Raw genomic sequence first — 13913 nt, 5'->3', positions numbered from 1 at the left:
CTTACATCCTCAAGTCTCTTTTTCCGTATTTATTCAGCTCCTGGTGTGATGCTTTCATTTTCTCCTCTGTAGGTATAGAACCCTGGCCAGCAGTAGGAGCAGGAGATGGGCGTGGAGGGATTCCATCTTACGCTACTCCAGTTTACTAATTCCAAAGAGAAAAAAGAGAAGTTTCCCTTCCAGTGTCACTGTGAAAACTCCTCTGGAAGGACTCCGATGGGCCTAGCCTGGATCTCCCATCCTCTCTTCCGGTTAATCACTATCACTGGGGTTGAGGCCTATGATTGGCTGTTTCCAAGTCATAAGCCCACCCCAAGGCAAGATGGAGAAGTGATTGACAGCCCCACAAAATTGGATTGGCACAGGAGAAGAGCAATTACCTAAAGGAAGAGGTAACATTCCTTCCAAAAGAATAGAAAAGATGCTGGGCAGAGGCAAGACAATAGATGTCCTTTATGATCCCTGTGATCTCTTAAGGCTTAGCTCAGGTGTCACTTCTTGATACCCCTCTGTCCCTGTCTCCTCTTATTGGGTTACACGTTCCTCTCCAGGCTCATGTTACATCTCGGCGGTACTGGTGCACCCATATTAATTTATAGTTGTCCATCTATGTGTTGGTCTCTCTCACTAGACAGGAGCTTTTTGAAGAGAGCTACTGTGGCTTATTCCCATTGGTACACCCAGCCCTTCAGCAGATAATGGGAGCTCCAGGAATGTTTTCAAAAAAAATAATAAATGAAGATGATTACAAGATGGCACCAAATCCTCTTAAATTAAGAGAAAGAGGTAGGAACAAAATAAAAGTTTAAAAGTACGAAACACTGTGATAAACAGTTTTTATTAAGTAATTCATTTGATTTTCACAACAGCATTTGAGGGAGATATTCTTTCTATTTCACAGACAGGAAGTTAAAGGTTAAGGTCCACAAGGTCATATAGCTGAGAACTATCAATATAATAATTAGCACTTAGGTAACTTAAATCCAGCCTGTTATCTTTCAGCTACATTATCTTCTGCCCTCCTCCTTCTTCAGGTTAACAATGAACTTATATAACATAGCGATGCTCTTTTCCCTTCTTAGTAATTTGGACATTTTCTGCCAAGAGATTGTTTTTTACCTAAATGCACTCCTTAGTCAGTTTTGCATCTTTCATTTGTTTCTTTACCCACAAAATTAGAGGGTTGAAGGGGAGACTCTGTAAAATCCCTGCAAGTGCCAACATGATAAAATTATGCAAAGTAAATGAAACCAAGTAAAAGTAACAAGAATGCTAACGCCAGTTTTCTGGTTGTCAGTGGGCAGGCACACCGTGAAGGAGTTGTCTTGGGTTTACACCCTCTACTCTCTGCTCCTCTTTCTTCTGTTTCAGAGCCTCCCTTATTCTCTCCTTTTGTATCAGTTGCTCTTTTCTCCCCAACACCTTAGTCCTTTTACTTTGTCCTTAGCTTCTCTGGACCCTGCATTTCAGCTCCCATACCCTCCACAGTCCTCTCCTCCTTGCCCTCCTGCCACAGAGCAGGCTGAATTGCCCAGAAGCCTCCTGAGGTGTGAATGACCTCTGGTAATCTCAAGGGTGATCCACAACTGAATGAAACACTTGAATGCAAAGAGCTAAGGCTAATCGTGGGTATTTTGAAAGTATGATGGATCCAGTATGGATTTTTTTTTTTCTCGTAGGACAATTTCTAGACCCATCCAATCAACCAAAGTGGCCTATTTGAGGCCAGCCCCTTAGGGAACAGTGGCTCGAAGTGCAATTCCACAACCATCCTGATCTAACCTCATGGGTTGCTTGTTAAAACTGCAGCTTCCTGGGCCTCACCAGACCTAGTAAATCAGAATTTCTTGGAGCTGGCAGACAATCTGAATTTAAAATATGCTCCTTGGTGATTCTTAAGTTCACTAAATTGTAAGAAACTCTGCCTTTGTGCTAATTATCCTCTAAAAATTTCATACATTATTATCTTTTTGCTTCTTTAATTATATCAATGAATTTTAATTATATGGTTCTTCAACTTGCACAAGTATTAGACATTTGACTGAAGAATTTAGCAACAATATTCAGCAAATATTATAGTTTTATTATATACAAGCCACAGAGCTATACTTTCTTGACCTGAAAAAGATACGAGGTAAATTCTCCAGCTTATGTCCCTCTTTTAAACGCTTCCATGGGGGGTATTTATTCACAGTCAACACCAACGGTAAAGCTGAAGGAGCGCCTTGCTTTTTATACATTGTGCATTTCCCCATTTTTCTGTCGTTTAGAGAGAAACTGTGTTTTTATAATTTTGCATAAAAGTTTAGTCGCAAAGTTTTCTGTTTGGCTCTTACGTTAGGATGCAATTTCCTGTATATGAACCATACCTACGTAGAATCACGTCTCTGTATATTATATATACCTACACATGCCTATATCTTTATATAGAAATCTATACTCATATCATCATACTTTCTCCTATGTCAAGGGCTTTATCCCAGAGATTATCAGTTCAGTTTTCTTGAATTTTTCACTGTTCTCTGGTGACTGTGAGGCAATTCAGAGTTTGGGTTAATGGCAGATCCAGGCCACATTCCTATCACTTTCTCTGAATGTTCTACATCCATCTTCGGGGCGGGCAGACAAAGCCTTATCACAGGCACTGGACTGCAGCTGGAATGTTGGTCGAGGGGCAGTAACTGCTACCCACGTCCTGATGGTCTGTCTCCACGTTCCCCTCAGCTCCATTCTCAGGCTGTGAAGGAAGGTCACACTGTCTGTTCTATGGAAACTCCGAGTCCTCTGAGGTCAAAATCTCCCGTTAAATGTGGTTTCCTTACTTACAAAGCAAACAGGGAGCAGGACCAGAGTGGGACCGCTCGGTTATCCCATCAGTAGGAAGTTCTTTGGCTCGTTTTGCTCATGGCCTACAGAGAATATCAGTCTCTGGATGAGGGAAGAAGGGCTAGAAACAGGTAAGGCACAGGTTCCCAGGTAAGGCACCCATAAACCCCTGAAGCTGGGCATGGCTGGAGTCAGTATCATAGAGATGGAGGCTGTTGTCCCATGTGTCCCTTTCCCTAGGGTTTTCCAGGAAGCTTAGCTAAACGTCCCCTCAGAGCTTGAAAACTCAGAAATTCTATGTCCCCAAACGACTGTGATTTTCCAAAATTTTGGGTTAAATAAATATTTGTGTATCACTTTGCAATTTACAAAGTGCTTTTCACTTAACATAATTTTAAGTAATGAAATCCTCAGACACTCCAATGTGGTTTTATTTTAAAGGAAGCAATCTGAGTTTCCATCAACTCCACCGGAATACAGTGCATGATGAGCAGCTTTAAGGGTCTGTAGAATTATCAGTTAAAAGAAACCTCAGTCTCCCTTGATACAGCCAGACTCAGAAAGCACTTGATCTGTCCTTTTCTTACAGCACTTATCGCCGATCTTGCATTTCCTTCCTTACTTACTTGCCTTATCTCACTTACTAGATTTGAAGTTCTTTAAGGCAACATCTCAGATTTATCTTTGCATTATTCACAGCGCCAGTGGAACTGGCAGGCCACAAATTGGCGTTTGTAAAATGAATTAATGAATGAATGTGGATGAATAAATTATACCCACTTCCTATTAATCTTTTGGATTTTATCTGGCTTATGTGAAGAAAATTCCCCCAAAGGAAGGAGGCTAAGCTAGAGACTTTTTAAGGAATACTATCTTTCAGAACCTCCCCCCACCCCCCAACGGACTGGGGAAACTTGTACTTTATAACTAATAAAAGACTAGTGAGTTCTTTCTGAAAAACTTGTTTAAGGCCCCTAGTGGTTTATCTTTACTACCTCGTAAATTGTTAACTCTCAAATATTAAACCAGCAATAAACCAGAGCTCCCTTATCAATCATCCTTTCCTCATTGTTTATACGAACTACGAATTTAGGTTGCTGTTTTTTTTTTTTCCCCTCCCAAGTGTGATGATCATGTAAAAGAATCACAGGAACACACTGTGAATGACATATGTAAGTAAGAAAAATTCACACACTGCACAAACTCATATTTTGCCGTCACCTCAGCCTTGCAACAGGCTCTGTAATAGATGTTTGTGTGTATGTATATTGGAAAAATAGAAAAACAAGGTCAGCGCAAACAGTATTTGTATGTATGAAGGAATGTAAAACAAAATTTCCAGTTTTTCTTAACATTAAAAATGACACCAAGAAAATTATATAAAATAAATATACCCTTGGAACTAGGACCCCAAATTCAGCAACATCAGCACACTGAGATGGGAGAAAGAAAACCACCCTGACTAAAGTCCAGGTTTGCCTGGGGTGGGTGTGACTCCCATTTTCGGATAATCTGAATAAAGGGGATCGTGTCAGCACGAGGCATCCATGCTAGCTCTGGGCTCTCGGCACTCACAGTCCGCTCCGGGTGCGCCGCCCCAGGCCAGCCGAGCGCCAGCCCCGCTGCTGCAGCCGGGGAGGGCGCGCGGTCAGGTGACCCCGGGCGCCACGTTCCCGGAGCCCAGCCTGCGGTGACCGCCTGGGCCGGGGCCGAACCCGGAGCCGAGAGGAGCTGATCTCCCGGAACAAAGTTGCCGGCTCTGCGGCGGCGGCGGCAGCGGGGCGGGAGAGCCAAGGGGGAGGGGGAGCGGCTGGCCGGACCTGCTCGGCCCCCTCCTCCTCGGGAGAGCGAACCCCGAGTGCCCGGACAAGAGCCAGTTCCCAGGAGGGCGGCCACGCGCACCCCGGCGGTCCTGCGCCCTCCCCTGCCTCCACGGCCTCCGGCGCTCCTCTCCCTCCGCCAACAAAGGGGCAGGCCCGCGGGGGGGAGGGGGGGCGGGGAGGGAGGAGGCGGAGCCGGAGGAGCGAGCCGCTCGCGCACAAAGTTGTGGAGTCGCCTTTCCTCGGAGGAGGGGCGCGGGCAGCCGCAGCCTGCAGCGGGCTTTCTCCCGCCGAGGGGCGAGGAGGAGCCTCCGGCTCCCGAAGCCGATTGGGGAATCTCGGGGAGCGGTGCCCCCCTTCTTGCGGGTCATTTCGGCAGACGGAAAACTCTCTAGTGTTTGGCAAACTTGGTGCCTGCGCGCCCGTTCCAGGTTTGCACTTGGACTGTTTTGTTTTTGTTTTTGGCGGAACTACGGGGCAGGAAGATTGCACAAGTTAGGGGCGTTTTCAGTCGGGTGTCAAAAAAAATTTTTTTTTTCTCTCGGATCTTGTCTGGTTTTCCATAGTTCCTTTTTAAGAAACCTCGCATCACAAAGCTCACGTTCGCACACACCCCCGCGATTACTACGCCTCAAACACAGCGGAGGAGCTCTCGGCCCGCTCGGGACGCGGCGGCGGCGGGCAGGAGAGGCGGGCCCGCGGGTCACGGGAGCAGGTAAGCCCATGCATTATTGAGCCTCGGGCCGGGTAATGTGACCGCAGCCCCGGGGAAACGGGGCGTAGGCTGCGGGGAGGATGGACTTCTCTGCGGCTCCCGCGCCCAGGATCAGCGTCCCGAGCTCCTTCTCGAGGCTGAGCCTAAGATGTAACCAAGTTTTGCGTGCACTTTCCTGGGAACCTCAGTTCAGCTCCCCGCGGCGGGACAGAGAATGCTAGAAACGTGGAGAGAGCTCGGGCGAGGAGGTCCTCGGAATCCGTGTAGTCGCGAACGACCCAAACTCCTCCGACTTGTTCCGGGCTCCGTCTTGACTCTCCCAGTCTTCCTCCCGGCTAGGGTGAGAGGGTCGCGCCTCCGTGCGCGCCGGGCCAGTGATCTCCAAGAGGGGACGTGGCTTCCTAGAGGGCCTGTCACACACACCCCAGCCCCGGGAAGGCGGGGCCCGGGAGGTGTCCGCAAGGACGGAGTGGGGAGAGGTTCCCAGCTATCCGCCTGGCAGGAAACGTGCTCGACCTCCGGGCCGTTGCTGCTCCCGAGGGTGGGGCTTTGGAGAGGTGACGAGGGGCGCTCGGTCGGTGCGTAGTCCCGCGCGGTCGCCTCTTCTGGTTTCCCGGACCCTTGGCATCTCTTGCTGCAAGTGGTAAGGTAATTCATGTCCCTTTGTGGCTCCGGGTCCGAGGCTCTGGTTGCCCAAGGCCCCTTTAAAAACCAAGACAGCACTAATTTTAGGCTGTGCAACTTTTAGAAGGCACGCTGTTAAAAGTGAATTTTTTCGCCAAGCCCCAGATTACCAAAGGGACTCGTGCCAGGGTTGTTTCAAGGGGGGGGAGAAAACGTGTCCGACTTCCAAGAGCCAGGGAACTCACACTTTGTTTTACGCTTAACTGGGGAACCCGGGTCTAACCTGGGTTTAACAGCCCCTCTCACAGGGATGCCCCGGGGAGAGCCTCCTCTTTACCAACCTCCAGGTCACCTGGGTCACCAGGGCCTCGCGGGTCGGTTCTTCATAGAACTCCCCTTGGGACGGTCAGTTGCCGTAGCGGGCGTGAACCGAGTTCGGGGAAGCCCCGATTCCCGGGGTTCGGGCGGGAGCTCGCGGCCTCAGGGACCCCCGGCAGTAGCCTCATCCATTCCTTTGTAACTTGCATGGGCCTCAGGAAGTCGGGTGGGCCCCTCCGGGCTGGTTGCTGGTGGGCCCGGGGCACGCAGCCTGCCGATAGCGCCGCGAGTCAGGCGAGAGCTGCTGGAATGCGAAGCTCCTGGGTGTCTTGGCTTCCAGAGGGCCAGGTGGCGAGGGCCAGGGTTTACGCGGGGTCATTCCCCGCCACCTGGACCCGCATTTATGGGACCGATGAGACAGGTCTTTAACTCTCCTTCAGGTGTTTACCTAAAATTGATTGCCCCTGTAAACAGCATTAACCACAACAGTATGAACCTTCCCTTGGAGCGCTTCCGAGAATGAATGGCAGTTCTTGGCACTGGGCGGTGTCTTTTACTAAGTTTCACGCGGAGCCGCAAACTCTGGCCCTCTGGGCTTCCTTTTCCACTCTCTCTAGCATTCTTAGGTTTTGGTTCCCGGTGTACATGAATGAATAGTTTTTGCCTAAGGACCCACACCATATTTCCATCGTAACTGCACATCGTTAAACGTGTTTGTATTCTTACATTTTGTAATTTCCAAATTAAAAAAAAAATTAAAACATTAGATTTGCCCTTAAGGCCATCCCCCATACTTTCAACCCGGGTTTATTGCCACACACTCACGGCTTCTGGCCCATATGACAGCCAGAGACGTTCTGAAGAAAGTTGGTGAATATAGAGTGTACTGGTTTCAGTGAGAAAGAGCTGGCTAAACTGTGCAGAACATCATTATGAGGCAACAGAACCTAGAGCAGAGGTAACAATAAATTACAACTGTAGGGGGCTTAAAGCTTGTAAAGCAATATCCCATTCATTTATTCTGTTTCTCACCTAGCTTGGTGTGGAAAATGGCCTTGCTTCCATACTATTGATGTAGAAGTGGAGGGTCACACGGAAGCACATTGTTAGTGATGAAACTTTGATCTGTCTTCTGACAACCAATAATGAATTGCTGCCATATGTTACTCAGCTTGGAGACCCCTGCCCATTAGTGGCACCAAGTGTCAGTCAGTGGGTATCTGTTACTGTTAAAATGGTCTTCTGTGCTTCTCCCACCTTCCCATTCTTTCCTTGTCCTCTGATCCCCCTTACTGCTGTATCTTTGTAGCATATAAAGAAGAGAAAATCCGAGAGTTTATCTTAAGTAGTGGCAAAATAAAATATTATGATGAAGGAATATTAATGTGCAAATGAAACAAAGTTCTGTGTGAACAGTTTACTTATCTTTTAGTGACTGGGAAAAGTCTTTGGAAAGTGTTGAAGAAGACCCTTGGCTAAGACCACTTATGAAGGAGAGCATTAGAAATATCTTTCAAAGGGAATGATTAGTTGCTTTCTAGTAAAGAGAATTTTTTGGGGGCAAAACTGATTTTGCATAATGAAATTTTATGTGCATTCTTCTGAACAAAGTTTTTGGTTCTTGAATATAATAAAATACACTTAAGAATTCAGCAAATCTTTTGCAGTTATATACCCCCCAAAAAGAACTTAATTACATAATAATCCATAAAGTATAACAGTAGTGGACGATATAAAAAATGAAAAATGTTTTTTATACCCTCACAAAATCTGGCAGGCTGATGGTCCAATCCATGTATTCCTCCCTACTAGAGGGGAAATTGTTCCTAAAGCTTTAGCAATCCACCACAGTTTTCATGTGCGTCAAACACTTTAACACTTAAAACATTTTTCTAAGGTAATTTTGATCTCTTTATTATTAGAACACACCTTTTTCCTAACTGGTAAGGAAAAAAATAATATATTTTATATATTTATATATTATAAAATAATATGGTGTTTCCTTGAGTGTTATATGTCATAAAACATTGTAATATGTAAAACTTCTAATTATTTCATAAATATGTGAAATGAAATATATTACAAAATAATAATGCCACATGGTGTATCCTTGAAATAAAGAACTGAGTTGTCTAATCCTAGTTAGCCGTAAACTCTGGTTGTGATATCTATTGTAATATGTGAATTAATGTCTATTATTTGTAGATTAATATTTGGATGTGTTGACTGTTATATTTCCAATTAAATGATTAATTTATTTAACTGGCATTTGGGGTGCTCATAAGGGGATGTTAGGATATAGCCAAGTTGCTGAACTTAAACTTGAATTCTGATTCTGTTTGGATTGTTTGGGCATTGTGTTCCAGAAAGTACTAGGGCTATTATTATTGACATTCTTAAAGAAAAGTGGTACTGCAGGATAGAATCCTCAATTCTTTAAATTTTAAAGGTGCCTCTGACTAATTAATTGCTAAAGATTAAAATTATTTTGAGTGATATGTATTCTCAGCAGAATCTTCATGATGTATTTTCCAGAATAAAATCTGTGTCAATGGATAACATGTAACCGTCCAGATTTATATATAATCCAGACCATTCCTGAGATCAGACTTTTTTGTTATCTCCACTTGTATATCTCAGAGGCATCTCAAACTCAGTAAATCCAAATCACACTCATTATTTCTTCCTTTAGAGGCTCATCCTTCAGTGTTCCCCAGCTCAGTGAATGACTCAATTGCCCAAGCCAAAATTGGGCAGTCATTTTGCACCTCAATATCCTGAACGTCTCATATCCAATCAGTTTCCAAATCCTACTGACCTTTACTTAATATATAAAATACCACAAGTCCATGCACTTCTTTCCATCTACCCTTACTTAGGCCACAATCTGTTGCTTCCCAGCTTAAAACCATCTACTGGATTCCCACTGCTCTTTTTTTTTTGGCTGCGTTGGGTCTTCGTTGCTGCACGCAGGCCTTCTCTAGTTGCCGAGAGCGGGGTCTACTCTTCTACTCTTCGTTGGGGTGCGCGGGCTTCTCACTGCGGTGGCTTCTCTTGTTGAGGAGCATGGGCTTTAGGGCGCGCAGGCTTCAGTAGTTATGGTGCACAGGCTTAGTTGTTCCACGGCATGTGGGGTCTTCCTGAACCAGGGATCGAACCCGTGTTCCCCTGCAATGGCAGGCGGATTCTTAACCACTGTGCCACCAGGGAGGTCCCCCCACTGCTCTTTAGGAAAGCCTTGACATGGTCTCTAAGGCCCTGTCCCTGGTCCTATCTACATCACCTAGTTCAACAGGTCTCTCTCCTCTTGGCTGTTCTCTCCAAAAGCACTGGCTCAAATGTCACCTCTTCAAGAAAGCCTTCTTTAATTGCCCAGAGCAAATCAGATTCTTCTGTATGCTCATACTACTCTATGCTTCTCCTTTATACATTTGTAACATATTAGTATTATAATGAAATAATTCATTATATAATTAATTGCTTGGTGTCTATGAATTTCAAGATAGTACAGGCTGTGTCTCTTTTTTTTTTTTTAACATTTTAAATTTATTTATTTATTTATGGCTGGGTTGGGTCTCTGTTTCTGTGCGAGGGCTTTCTCTAGTTGCGGCAAACGGGGGCCACTCTTCATCGCGGTGCGCGGGCCTCTCACTGTCGCGGCCTCTCTTGTTGCAGAGCACAAGCTCCAGACGTGCAGGCTCAGTAGTTGTGGTGCACGGGCTCAGTTGCTCCGCGGCATGTGGGATCTTCCCAGACCAGGGCTCGAACCCATGTCTCCTGCATTGGCAGGCAGATTCTCAACCACTGCGCCACCAGGGAAGCCCTGTGTCTCTTTTTGATAGTCATATTTCCATTGTCCAGATCAGTGCCTTACACATAGTATCTGAATGAATATTTGCCGAATGAATGGTTACTATATATAACTTTATATAACTGTATATGACTATAAATAATGTATATGCATAGTTTGATATTTATAGTCATATATATTATATAGTCATTATACATATTATAGTTGTATGTTATAGCAATATATGTAATATGTTATATATGATAATATATATGTCAACATATATATTATAGTCATATATATTTTTTTCAAATTAATACTTTCCCTTTTCTCTTTAGGTATTGATGTTGATCATTATAGAAAACTGAAAGTCTTTTGAAAAGAGGACCTTGTAAAGTCTTTGGATTATATTGAAACTCAGCTAAGATGGCCAAGTATGGAGAACACGAGGCCAGGGCTGATGATGGGCAGAACGAGTTCAGTGACATCATTAAGTCCAGATCTGGTAAGTAATGGAAGCTTAAGGAAATGAATGATTTTTATGCATAAACTACTTAGAAGACACAGATTTTTATTGGCTTGTTTTGTACTGTTCTTGTGAGACAAACTTCTTTTGAGAAACATAATTCTGACAAATGACTATTACATTGTAAATGGTAATATAATATCTCTGTGTATCCTATCTTAATTTCTCAACCCAACTTGGTCTCCTGGTACGTTGCTTGGCATTGCTTGGTGAAACTGCCACCTGTTAGTTGATTGCTGTTCATTTATAAGAAACCCCTTGAACACAAAATGCAGCTTAAAAAAAATGATGCTTAAAGTAGGAAGTACTGTGGTTTCTGCTGGGATGGATCCTCTTGAGTTTTGCGTCCATACCGCCTTTCCTCCATCCCGTTTGGTGACCATTTCTAGGCCAACAGGTGTCTTCCTACCTGTTCTTCCCTTTTTGAAACTTCTTATGAACCTTCTCGAGGCACAGTTTCCACTTAGGTAATGTAATAAACTAGACTAAGACAGATTAATGGTTTTCATATGAACATTTAAATTGGGGACTTAAGGATACCACTCCCTCCCCCAATTTTTTTATATAACCGAGTGCTTTTTGACTCTGGCTGTACAAATGAATCAACTGGGGAGTTTTTTTTAAAAAAATGCAGATGCATTGTCTCCACTACAGAACTACTGAATAAAAATTTCTGTATTTTTAAAAAGCTTCAAATACAATTCTGAGATAGACTCCATAGGGAGATATTTTTGAGCAGGCAGGACCTTTCTGAGTTTTGAAAATTGCACAGAACTCTACCCTGGGTGTGAACACTATACTTAAGTAACTTTGAGAGTTACTTTGGGCTATAAACTTACATCCAGTGTCACTTTAAAACCATAAAAGGAACCTAAAGTCTGTTTTTGCTGTGTGCACCATCTTTATTTATGTTAGGAAGTTATTTCTTATTGTATGAATCTGGAGAAATATGCACTGAAAATAAGCTCCAAATTAATAGAGATATACATTTAAGATACATTTCCCTCCATGACACTATTGTTGGTTGATTGGTAAAGATTTTGGTTATTACAGTCTTGGCTCTAAATATGTAGCTGCTATTGTGTAGCTTGAAGGATATTTTGGGGGGTACAGCTTAATATCTTATTTTAAAGTTGCTCTGAGAATGTTTTATTGCCCCCAAATTATTTTTGATTTAAATGCTTTAGTAGTATAGAGTACTATGTCGATATAAGGGATTACTAATATCTTCTTAAGAGTATAGAATGTATATCCAGAAATATATAAATGTAACAAGGAGGAAAATGAACGTGAGACAATTTAATGTATCCATGCTTGTTATGTTCTATAAATTGTGAGGAGTTATGTTCTTAAATAGTTTTCTGAGTCAACCTCCATTACAGTAAGACCTTTGATATTTATAACTATGTACTTTAGCCATGTTCATAAAAAAGTAATTATATAAGTTTAAAAATACTGGGTATATATGATGTATACCCATAACTTTCAAACTATTCTTTAAATTAAAAATGATTATTTCAGAAAACTGGCTATTCTCATACACTATTGGGGGATAGTTGGGCAAAAATTATTACATGTTTTTAACATATGCATACCAGTTGGCCCAGTAACTCTATTTTTGGGGTTTTTTTCCTAGGGAACACACAGAAATATACAAGCAAAAAGTTGATCACAGAAAAAAATTATAAACACCATAAAAATCCATTATTGAGGATTGGTGAAATCATAATTTCCCAAAGTATTTTGAAAGCAGCATAAGTTCTAATGTGTAATTCAAATAAGGATGTCATAGGCAAAATAATTTTAGGAAACAATGGTTAACCTACGCTGTTCCTTTTAGTATAGGGCACTTGAATAAATCATATAGAAACTCAATGGAGCTAATTAAATTAGCGTGTATTTATAAAGTAGAAGATTATACATTCATAAAAATGTTTGTGTACGTATATGACCATAGAAATATGTTCTTGATGTTACAAAAAATATGTGCAATATGAAGTCATTTATGTGAAAAATATTTTTTAAAGTTTAGCAGGGTGTATACTAAAATGTTAACAGTGGTCATCTTGGCGTTTGGGGATTATAATTTTTCTCTTTTTGCTCGTATGTACTTTCTAAAGCTTTTCAATGAGCCTGTATTACTTCTTATATTTTTAAAGTATTTTTAAAGTATTCTTAATAATCTCAAATTGCTTCGAGTGTTTTAATGCCAAGGTGATGACTATTACTTTTTTTTTTTTTTTGATGGCTCCTACTTCAAAAAACATTGAAAAGTTAGCAGTTGCATAGCTGAGATCTGAATCACATTCTTTTGGCTGGATTATGTTACAAAAAGCCGTAGATAAATTTGGATATGAATGGGCCTATTAGTTCCAATCTTGCTTTCTGGAAGGCACTTTTCTGATTCTTTTAAGGTAAATAATAACTCAGTAGTCAGTTCTCATGGTACTCTAAAATTTACATGTTGAACAGGGATCTTTAGTTCAGATTAAGTCAAAGGAATCATCTACATATAATGCATATATTTTTTAACATCTTTATTGGAGTATAATTGCTTTACAGTGTTGTACTAGTTTCTGTTGTACAACAAAGTGAATCAGCTATATGCATACGTATATCCCCATATCACCTCCCTCTTGTGTCTCCCTCCCACCCTCCTTATCCCACCCCTCTAGGTGGTCTCAAAGCACCAAGCTAATCTCCCTGTGCCATGCAGCTGCTTCCCACTAACCATCTATTTTACATTTGGTAGTGTATATGTGTCAGTGCTACTCTCTCACTTCGGCCCAGCTTACCCTTCCCCTTCCCCGTGTCCTCAGGTCCATTCTGTACGTCTGTGTCTTTATTCCTGTCCTGCGCCTAGGTTCATCATTTTGTTTTTTAGATTCCATATATATGTGTTAGCGTACAGTATTTGTTTTTCTCTTTCTGACTTACTTCACTCTGTATGACAGACTCTAGGTCCATCCTATAATTCAAAAAGAGTCATGTACCACAATGTTCATTGCAGCACTATTTACAATAGCCAGGACATGGAAGCAACCTAAGTGTTTGTCGACAGATGAATGGATAAAGAAGATGTGGCACGTATATACAGTGGAATATTACTCAGCTATAATGCATATTTTTAAAGATCCTCCTTGGATGCGTTCTATGCTGAATTTTTACTTTTTCATTTTTTTAAGGGAATGTTGTCCTATAGGAGAATTTTGATTCAAATCTGTTCCTCTATGTTTCTTCCTTTTGAGGGACTAGCTATGGGGGAGGGGATAGAGATTAGGGTGGAAAAGAGAA

At 42.5% G+C, this 13913-nt stretch overlaps 1 protein-coding gene across 7 annotated transcripts in view; it reads left to right on the top strand.

Annotated features, from left to right (window-relative positions):
• The first annotated feature begins 4880 nt into the window (after window positions 1-4880).
• Window positions 4881-13913, top strand: part of UTRN (utrophin) — a 504261-nt gene continuing 495228 nt past the window's right edge. For 2 of the 7 annotated variants that reach the window (XM_036870975.1, XM_036870972.1), the window contains exons 1-2: window positions 5888-6004; window positions 10432-10598. In XM_036870975.1, coding sequence (XP_036726870.1) covers window positions 10520-10598 — 79 coding nt within the window. In that variant the 5' untranslated portion in view covers window positions 5888-6004; window positions 10432-10519. Of the gene's footprint in view, window positions 5362-5797; window positions 6010-10431; window positions 10599-13913 lie in introns of those variants that run through there. The other 5 variants (XM_036870974.1, XM_036870970.1, XM_036870976.1 and 2 more) reach the window with 5 other exon arrangements.

This window comes from Balaenoptera musculus, chromosome 12, assembly GCF_009873245.2.
Source record: "Balaenoptera musculus isolate JJ_BM4_2016_0621 chromosome 12, mBalMus1.pri.v3, whole genome shotgun sequence".
NCBI classification, from domain to species: Eukaryota; Metazoa; Chordata; class Mammalia; order Artiodactyla; family Balaenopteridae; genus Balaenoptera; species Balaenoptera musculus.
This window is presented reverse-complemented; position numbering and strand designations above follow the sequence as displayed.